The sequence below is a fragment of the Staurois parvus genome, unplaced genomic scaffold (assembly GCF_062004578.1).
Source record: "Staurois parvus isolate SC_StPar_1 unplaced genomic scaffold, SC_StPar_1.0 ptg000151l, whole genome shotgun sequence".
In the NCBI taxonomy this organism is placed as follows: domain Eukaryota; kingdom Metazoa; phylum Chordata; class Amphibia; order Anura; family Ranidae; genus Staurois; species Staurois parvus.
The window spans coordinates 17777636-17788089 of NW_028317947.1; the positions used below are offsets into that span (position 1 = coordinate 17777636).

General features: G+C 42.2%; 1 protein-coding gene across 1 annotated transcript in view; it reads right to left on the reverse strand.

Moving 5' to 3' along the window:
• The window catches only part of LOC149464558 (integrin alpha-IIb-like), a 55241-nt gene extending 48111 nt beyond the window's left edge, over positions 1-7130 (reverse strand). Inside the window, exons 1-4 of the mRNA XM_089674557.1 lie at positions 6891-7130; positions 4412-4542; positions 2958-3052; positions 2052-2226 (exon numbers count right to left, since the gene is read on the reverse strand). Of these exons, the coding sequence (XP_089530683.1) occupies positions 2052-2226; positions 2958-3052; positions 4412-4542; positions 6891-7030 (541 nt within the window). The 5' untranslated portion in view covers positions 7031-7130. The remainder of the gene's footprint in view (positions 1-2051; positions 2227-2957; positions 3053-4411; positions 4543-6890) is intronic.
• Positions 7131-10454: the final 3324 nt, after the last annotated feature.

A 10454-nucleotide genomic window follows, 5' to 3' on the forward strand; every position in this document is an offset into this window, starting at 1 on the left:
GATGACAAGTATGGAATTTTAGATTTCCCATCACTGTCTGTCCTTGTAAAGTTTGTCACCACACCAGAGAGGGTGACACAGACAGACTTAACAGATATTCTGACCCTTCCGTTCATTAACACAATCAATAGAAATGGCAGCAGGTATATTTTAATATTTTTATAGAAGTTTTGTTAGAAGTAATAAGAGCTATCCTAAGCTGACCACCCATCCCCAACCACAAGCTGACGGAAAGCAGCCTCCTGCATTATCTATATCCTGTTTGGCACACAGTCAGTAACATCCTATAGCAGCCTTTCTCAACCTTTACACCTCAGAGGGACTTTTGACATTTTTGTTAGGTCTCAGGGAACCCCTGCTAAATCAGTTAATCAGGGAATAGTGGGATTAATTGTCACACCAAGTGGGAATGGTGGTCACAATCCCACTCTTACTGACAGCTGAAAAGATCATTAGTGTCATGCTGTTGGCTCTGCCAAGAGGTATTGGACACAGAGCTATCCAGGTAACATCAGATAGGAGAGATATCAGTTACAGGTCAAGGAACCCTAGCAAACTCTGGAGAAACCCTAGGATCCTCTTGTTGAAAATAGCTGTCCTATAGACTTGAATGGGATGCGCTTGTGCTGTTGGGCCAATGTCCCATTCAAAGCTACGGGATGATATTATCCAGGTGTGGACAGTGATGCTCTAGATTTAGCTGTAGGGGATATAAACAAAGAGGGAAGCTGTTTCCAACGCACTAGGTAAGAAAGCATTTGGGTGGGAGTTTTATCCTAGGGACTAGATATGTATGTTCTTCCATGTGAAGATGCAAGGACATGGAAGATCATGCAAAGGTCTGCAATTCTGCCTTGCAGCCTACTCCTCTGCACAGATCAACAGTAAAGGATAGTAGGAGAGGGGTGAGTGACACCATTGTAGAGGCTGGAAACAGAGGCAGAACTTGCAGGAATGCATTTGGCAAGATACCAAGGTTTTTTCCTCTTTAACCACTTCCAGTCCGGACACTTTTACCCCCTTCCCGTCCAGGCCAATTTTCAGCTTTCAGTGCTATCACATTTTGAATGACAACTGAGCGGTCATGCAACACTGTACCAATATGAATTTTTTACCATTTTTTTTAGACAGATAAAGCTTTATTTTGGTGGTATTTATTCACCGCTGGGATTTTTATTTTTTTTGCCATGTAAATGACAACGTCCAAAAATTTAGAAAAAAAGTGTTTTTCTTATAAAATTTTGCAAATAAATAATCTTTCATCATAAATCTTGGCAGCAATGTATTCAGTTATATTTTTAGTAAAAAAAAAAATAAGCCAAATTAGTTTATAACTAAAAATTATAATTTTTAAACTTTTTTTTACATTTTTATTTTATTTTTTATATTATTATGTATGTTTTTTTGGGTTTTTTTTACATACTGTCACCCTAGCAGTACAGTGTCACCATGGTGACACTGTACTACTTGTGAGGAGTGATGAAGATATTTTTTTTTTACAGTAATTGCTTTTACACCCATATAGGATGTAAAAGCAATCATCTCTCTTTCTCTCTGTCTGCTTTTTGCAGCCATTGAGAACTTCTGAGTGAGCTGTGATTGGTCACAGCTTGTCACATGGTACAAGGCTGTTGTGAATAGTCTTGTACCATGTGACCTCTGTGATCATTCACAGATTTCACACGTAGTAAGCAATGATGTCACAAGTGACATCTTGCTTACTACTTTGCATGTGATCACTGATTGGCGAATCAGCGATCACATGATCAGGACCTCGTACAGAGTTCCCGTCCGATGATCGGTGTTTTACTGTGCCCGGAGGACACAGCGGGCACCGGATCGTGGTGCTGCGCGCTCCCAGGGAGCGCGCACAGCTAGAAATGGCGGGTGCCGTTTATGAACGGCAACCCGCCCCTGGAGTGCCACCGTCCTGCCGTTTATAAACAGCAGGCGGACGGCAAGTGGTTAAGGTTGTGCTAGTCAAGGACCATTATTCTGGAAACTTATTTTTGTATCTATTAAGTTATGGCCAGTTGCGGAATGTTACACACTATAACGACTCCACTTGAGAAGTCTCTCAGTCACGGGTTGTCGACAAGGAGCAAACTCGTAGAAATTTTTCCGGTCTTCGGTGAAGTAGCAGGCCCCCGTTGGAGTCTTCCCCGAATGTCCAGTCTTGCTAACAGTTAGGTCCTCATAGTTATATTGCTGAAGAGGAGCACAGGCCTGGAAGGACAGCAGAACAAAGTCAAATAGATTTTGAACTCTACCTCCACATTCATTAATTCCCCTCAAATAGCACAAAGGTGAGAAAATGGTAGATTCCTTAGTTTTATATTGTTTGAAAACAACACAGTATGCACTGAAATTCTCCTTTAATGGCATTGTACACTTTCAAAAGTTTTGTTTTTTTAACTAGGTTTTAATGCTGTGCAATGCTGGGCTCACATGTTATGACTGCAGATTGTACTGCATAATTAATGCACACACACACAGAGTTTTTGCAACAAAAAATGTATAATATTATTATTATTATTATACAGTATTTATAAAGCGCCAACAGTTCGTTCAGCGCTGTACATTACATGACAAAGGATTCCCAGAGCACAAAACACAATGGGTTAACTATAGAGGCAGCACATAAGACAAAACACTGCTGAGAGCGATACATTGCCTTGCTTTGAGAAATAAGACTAGAGCACCACCTGTTAGCTGGATAGAACACTATCTAATGTTACTACACAATACGCCACATTTACCTAACCTAAAAACACGTATAACATTTTAATTTTTGAGTCCATGATAAAAAAAATTAAATACATACAATACCACTCTACAGTCCCAAATTAAACATATCCAGTTTATAACTTTGGTTCCCTGTGATCAGAAATGTTACTTCCACACTTGTCTAAATGATCTATATGTATCATAACACAGAGAAAAAAATGTAATCATACCACAATGCTGGACTTCCAAGTTCTAACAGTTGCTCCAAGCCACTGGTTGGACTTATAAATGGTCATTCTCCCTTCATTGGTTTGAAATGTGTCTCCTGCGGAAGGGCAACACTGTGAACAATAGAAGGAACAAACACCAGATGCAACAGAATATGGTATGAGTGCTCCAATGGCTTAAGAGCATAAGGAGGACCGACAAGAGCACCCAAAAAGGAAAATCTCAATAAACTGGTAAGGGCTCATGTACACGGAGCGTTTGGAAAACTCTTCTGAACGATGGAAACTGACTGCTGGAAAACGTTGGTTAAAAAACGTCTGTTTAGCCGCGTTTGCATAACGCGTTTATGAGCATTTGCATTTAGAAGCGTTTTTAAAAGCTAGCCTCAGGAGACCCTACCAAATGCCCAGAATGCACTGAAAAACAACTATTTCAGACATTTTGAGAGAGATTGAGAGAGCAGTAGCAGAGAGAGAGCAGTATGTGTTGAGATGACCTGTCTTTTCTGGTTGTATTCACTATGGATCCCATCATGAGCATAATGTGGTGCGTTCTACCATTTTTTCCTTCACGCAAAACCTGCAACTGACTGCGCTGGTGTACCGGGTCCATTTGAGTACCTGGAAAACACTTTGCATGCATTTCTGATGATGAAAAAAGGCTCTGGACAGCATCTGGACATGGAACAGTTAAAAAACGCTTCTAAACGCAAACGCTTATAAACGCAGTTAACTGTGTTTACAAGCGTTTGGAACAGCGGAAAAATCTACTCCTGAGCGCAAGTTTGGTGCGTTCAAAAAACCGACTGTAAACTCAACTGCCTGTAAAGGACTGTAAACGACATAGGAAAACATTAAGGAGAGTTCAGGGGCTGCTCCTGAACGTCAGTTTCTCAGCTGCAGTGTACACTAGTCCTAAAACAAACAGCAGGTATCCAAAATAGGCAGGGACCTAGTTGTTTAAACAGTTACAATTTCAAGATTGTCTCTGTTTTTGCAAGGACCGGATCATCCATGAAGATAACCAATCAGGAGCCTTGCGCCTGGTGAACGTCCAGGGAGTCCACCTACAACGTTTTTGCTCCTGCAGTAAATCAGGGAGATAGTGCTATTGGTCACTTCACAAGGGTGGATGCAGTAGTAGGCAGTTGATGTCTGGTGAGACCACACCAGTATAGACTGCGCAAATGGGATGGATTCTATATGTTTATTGCAATCCTTATCAATGTCATTCGAAGAGGTGGAGAGGACAAAGTTGCTACCTTGCCTAAATGTCCATTCTGCTTTAATCCTTTCCTATTGCTTGCACAAGCAGTGGGGGTGTTAACCAGGGGTTAGAATTGTCATTAGGGCCCCATTCTGCAGCCAATGGATCCTCATCCTTATAGAGAACTAAACATTACACTAGTGCCATATAGTATTATTATACACTTTATTCAACCCATGTTCAACGTTACCTGATTGATCAAAGGGTATAACGGAGCAGCTGCTGGTCTGTGAACCCCATGGACATAAGAACACACCTCCACCACTGCTGACATTCTGAACCATTGTGTTCAGTTTGGGAGCCCCCACAACTATGTGCATGCTATGAGAAAAAAGGAAGAAGTTTTATGTGTCACTCAGACATGTATCATGCACTTGGTAAAATTAACTACAAATGTTCTTTCAATGTGCATTATACACAGAAATGTTATGTGTTCATAATCAAATGAAGATATTGGAGTGTAATGTATGTTATACAGCAAGTATCATTTATTGAGGTCTGAAGAAGGAGCCTATTGAGCATGCTCCGAAATGCATTACCGCCCCCTTCACCTGCTACATCTGACTCTGCTCTCCAAGCTTCATTTTTGATGCATAGGTACATCCTGGACTCTACTTCCTGATCCTATAGACATAGTTTACTGCTGGACGGCTGGATGTCCCACCTGGATCTAATTACTACACGATGAGTCTTTTTAACCGTTTATTTTGTAAGTGCAATTTATCCATTGTTTACTAAATAAATTGTCAATACTGCACTTAGAGGCGCCTTCCTCTCTTTTTCTTATAATGCATTTATTATTATTGTCTGCATCTCTCCTCCAACATTAGACACGGGGTCAATTATATGCCGACACCTGTCCTGTATTTCGTCAGTTTCTATAGAAGGCCCAGGTACTGTCACAATAGATTTTCTATTGCATTGTGGCTATGCTTTTTTTAGGCAAAACATCAGTTCTTCACGTTTCCATATTTTATGTCAAGACAGAAATATGAAATATAAAAGCTGCCATTGTTGGCCTGCTTCTGAAAATGCTAAGTGTCAGGCTGTGTCTGAATTCAATACTTTTCCTCTACAAACCCTGGAAAGAAAATAGTAATTGAATGGCAACATGTCATATTTCCCTTCTTTTATACTAATGACTCAAAATCAGCAAATGCATATGGCTGGCAGCCAGGCAACTATCAAAAGAAGTCAAGTGACACTTCCGTGGGCTTCCCAGGTTCAGCTTAAAGTGATACTGTCACCTAGCCCACACAAGGAAAAATGAAAAGGGACCCCTTGACCCAGTGATACTCACCTTAGCTGGAACCCCTCTCCACTTCTTTTTTATTGCTCCTGGTGCCAAATTCAGAGACATGAAAGAGCGTTGATTTAATTTAGTCATGTGACAGTAACTCGGCCCAGGTACTGTCACAGGGGAGTGGGTCACATGACCTCCCATACCCAGGAGTGCTTGATAGTGTCACTGGCTGCCAAAGAGGAAGATGGGAGTGAATCCGAAATGTTTTTAACCAAAATTAGTTTTAGATAGGGTGGGAAATCCATTTCGGGGATTTGCAGTCTCCACAAAGGCCAGTGCCATGGAGAGGCCTCACCAAATTGACATTTCAAGTAATTGTGCTATTGCGATTGATTTTCTGCATCCTGGAGAATTGTTATTTGCTGCACTTATATAAAGCCTTCCTGTTCCTGATGTTTTTAATATTTTCCATTATCTTTCAGACTTTGCCTGATTCTATAAAGTAGTAAAAGTCATGGCATTTAGTTGCAAGATGTTGAGCCGTCACTGGATTTTTTTTCAAAAAGAGGGCGGCCCTTTGTCTAAAATTAGTCTGTTTATACAGTACAGCTATTTTTGTTACAAACCGACCTCGGGGAATTTTTAATTTGATAATAGCACTAGACAAGTCTTTCTTTTAGTATATAGTACATTCAATTCAGGGATGCGTAACAAAAGCTTTTAAGAGGTAAGAGAGATCAAAGCAAAGAAGGTGACCAGATCTCAGAAATCAGCCTAACATGCTATTACGAATAAAACATTTCAAACACAGATAAAACTTCCTTACATGGAAGAAAACTTTTAAAGGGTGATATTGGCATTATAGATAAATGCTGGTGGTTGTCTCTAAGGGAATATACTGATAAAATCTTCTTGTCAAAGTTCCCAGCTCAGACTCCTTGGTAGCCTTACTCTTCTTGCTGCATTCTCTGCAAGAGTACATAAAAGGAAAACCAGAGTAGGGCAAGAAATCCCTATAAAGGTTGTGAATGGTGGAATATGTTGGAAAATTGGAGGCACAGATATTACATCTTGGTCTACAAGAAAGTAGGTGGATAGTGGGTTCCTCAGTCAATGCTCTCCCAAAGTTAAAATATCAGCTTTGGGTGGACTGACACTGTACTCACTAACATAGTCATATAAAACAGTGAAAATAGAAATCATTGTTATACTAATAATGTATAACTAAACAGTAACTTTGTACATTTAGTTCATTTCTACAGACGGGTGCAAGGTGTTCTTACCTGCAGCCTTCAGACTGAAGATGAGACTTTATTGGCCTAGAAAATGTTGGGCATAACCTGCTATGACAGGTTTGTTTAATTCCCAATCAGGTCTCTTCTGTCTTGTACGCATTATACAGACCCAGCCCATCCTGTGCACTTACCTGCTATCTGCTGGCTGATAGAAATCAAAGGAAAATCCAAAGTAACTGCCTTGGGGTCCAGAAAAGTTTTGGGGGTTCAGCTTATCCAGATTCAAGGAGTGAGTATAGGGGAGAATGAGAGGCAGCAGGCACAGCAGCATGATGCTATCAGTCCAGCTACAAATAAAGCAGCAACTGACTTCTCTTCTTTTGCTATGTGTATTCCTTCTCTGTGACACCCTCCCTCACATATGACTCAGCCAGTGTCTTACTCCTAGAATACAAGCTCCACAATTTCCGCAATAATTACAGCATCTTCCCTACTAGTGTTACTATGTAAATTCACACTTCACAACTAGATACCCCCTCTGTACCAATATGTTCACTCCCTGCCCTGACTCTTGTCAATTAACACCTGTCTATACCTAAGCATTTCTACAGTCATTGTCACTATGAAGACCAAGCCTTTTCCACCTCTGCCATCACTGGCAACACCTAACCTTCCCCACAACTACCACACCAATACAGTCACTAGCAGCACCCAAATATACCCTTAGCTATTGTCTCTAGTTACACCCGTCTTTTTACACAATTATTTTCACTAGCTACATCCATCCTTCTTCACATCTACTGTCACTAACTACCTCAGCCTTCTCTACAACTACTGTCACTAGCTGCAACCATCCTTCTCCACAAATTCTGTCACTAACTACAACGAATTTCCACAACTCCTGTTACTAGCTACAGCCAGCTTACCTCAAAACTCATGTCACTAGTTACAACCAGCCTTCTCCACAACTTCTGTCACTAGCTACAAAGAATTTCCATAATTCCTGTCATTAACTACATACATCCTTCTCCACAGCTCCCATCATTAGCTACAAGCAGCCCTCTCCACCACTTCTGCCGCTAGCTACAACCATGCTTCTCCACAAGTCTTGTCAAGAGATACATCAGCCTTCTCCACAACTGCTGTCACTAGATACCCAGTCTTTTTCACAATCACTAGTTATGCTCAAACGTCTCCCTACCTCTTGGCACTAGCTACACCCAACCTTCTCCATAACTCCTGTCATTAGCTACAGCCAGTCTTCTCCACAACTGCTGCCAAAAGTTATACCCAGCCTTCTCCACAGCTCCTGTCATTAGCTACACCTAACCTTCTCCACAACTACCATTATTAGCTACCCTCAACCTCTTCTTCAACTTCTAGCTATCTACAGCCTTCTCTCAGCAATTACCAACAACTACACCCAGATGTTTTATACATAGTATAGGTGTATACTTGTGTCAGGCAGGATAGCTTCTAGCAGCAAGGGAGATGTTGTCGGCACTCCTTCTGCCAGTGGTCCATCTCCCATAGCAATGGGAGCAGACTCGCACTGCAGAGGTCCCTCTCCTGTGCAGAGCTACGGGGGGTTAAGAGTTAAGTCAAGTGCACATGCAGAGCCTGCGCTAGGTGCACGACAGGGTTCCGTTCTGCTACCATGAGAGAGGTAGTGGAGGACACTGAACAGGTGGATGTGGACATAAGCTTAGCCTATCTCAAGGTATTCCTCCTAATTGCAAATTACAGTCAGAATGTACTTTGACGCGGGAACCCGAGAGTTACTGGAGGACAGTTATTGTGTAAGTGTTCATAGTGCAGAGCCATCTCTAATGTCAGAGGCCCGCCTTAAGGGTGAGTATTCCCTGGCGGCAGTCTCAGCCTTGTCCCTGGATATTGATAGAATCAGCACAAGTAAAAGTACCCCATGTGCAAGAAGAGTAACCCTGTTGCAGGTGCCCAGAATAGCCCTGAAAAACCCACCCTGGGGTATGCCTCCTACATTACCCACATTTGGTGCCCAACAAGGAGGGGAGCACGGAGGTAGTGTTACCCATCTACGCTTCATGTCATCTTGTAGTTTCTCTTCCTACTCTCAGTGCTCTCCCCACCTCAATTAAACACCATGCAAATGATCAAGTGACCCAAAGGCACCACCAAGTACCTGAATATTCTTTAAGCCCTAACCTTGGACCAGAGGATATGATTTTGTACATTATTCATATACAGTCACTGTACATTGGATAACATGCACTAAGTTGTACCACTCTTTGTGCTGGAAAAGGCTTGCAAACCATAAGTAATGCATAAAAAGTCCACTTCTAATCTCCATCTTAATGTTGGAGAACAACTGGGAGGCAGGGACAGAGCATTGTTACCCTAAAACAGGAAGTGCCCAAACAAGGACTTCTATGGCAGGATCACCACTTATTAATTCAATTAAATCTTTAGATTTACGATATGAATATGACTTTAGAAACGATCTTAACATCTTTAACAGAATATGAGATTTTAGTGATTGGGTTCACATACAGTATATTGTAACTTCATTCTCACTGGTGTTTTTTCTAAATAATTTTTTAAATTAAAAATAGTTATTCAGTTGACAGTAACTCAAGAATCTTTTGTACGGAGATATGAGATCGCATTGTCATACTTTTGGGAATCAAAGTTATTTTGCCGAGTTTGTCTTGGCAAGGATACACCAACAACCTTATATCCCAGACACCACCCCCCGTTGACTACTCCGTCACATCCAACAACGCCACCATCAAACCCGCCCCGCAGGCCAGAGTACTTGGTGTCATTCTGGACTCCAACCTATCCTTCCAGCCCCAAGTCCAATCTTTAACAAACTCGTGCAGACTCCAACTCCGCAACATCGCCAAAATACGCACGTTCCTAACCCCAGAAACCACTAAACAGCTCATCCACTCCCTCATCATATCACGACTCGACTACTGCAACTCCCTCCGTATTGGCCTGCCTCGCCGCTGGCTATCCCCGCTTCAATCGATCCTTAATACGGCTGCCAGACTCATTCACCTTTCCAACCGCACCATTTCCGCCACCCCCCTCTGCCAATCCCTCCACTGGCTTCCGATTGCGCAACGGATCAAATTCAAAATCCTAACACTGACGTACAAAGCTGTCCACCATACTGCCCCGAACTACATCACTGACCTAATATCCAAGTACCGCCCAGCATGCACACTCCGCTCCTCACAAGACCTCCTTCTCTCTAGTTCCCTGGTCTCTTCCTCCCATGCCCACCTCCAGGACTTCTCCAGGGTGTCACCCATCCTCTGGAACTCCCTGCCCCAACCCATCAGATTATCACCTACTCTCCTCTCCTTTAGGCGCACCCTGAAAACCCATCTCTTCAGGGAAGCCTACCCCACCCCCTGCTAACTTGTCAACCTCCTCCACTCTTCCTACCACTCCATCCCCCACAGCTATCTCCTCCTGTACCACTATCCCCTCCCTCCTAGATTGTAAGCTCGAAAGAGCAGGGCCCTCGATCCCCTCATGTTTTGCATTGTATTGTATTGTTATTGTTCTGTCACATGTTCTGTCCCCCTTTGTAATGTACAGCGCTGAGCAAACTATTGGCGCTTTATAAATACTGTATAATAATAATAATAATCTTGAAGCAGGTTTGGAAGGTAGTTTCACAAGTGACTGTGTACCAATGTAATTAAATGGCTTCAATCTAAATTGGGAAGGGAGTCATTGGACCTCGTTTAGGAACCTTTATT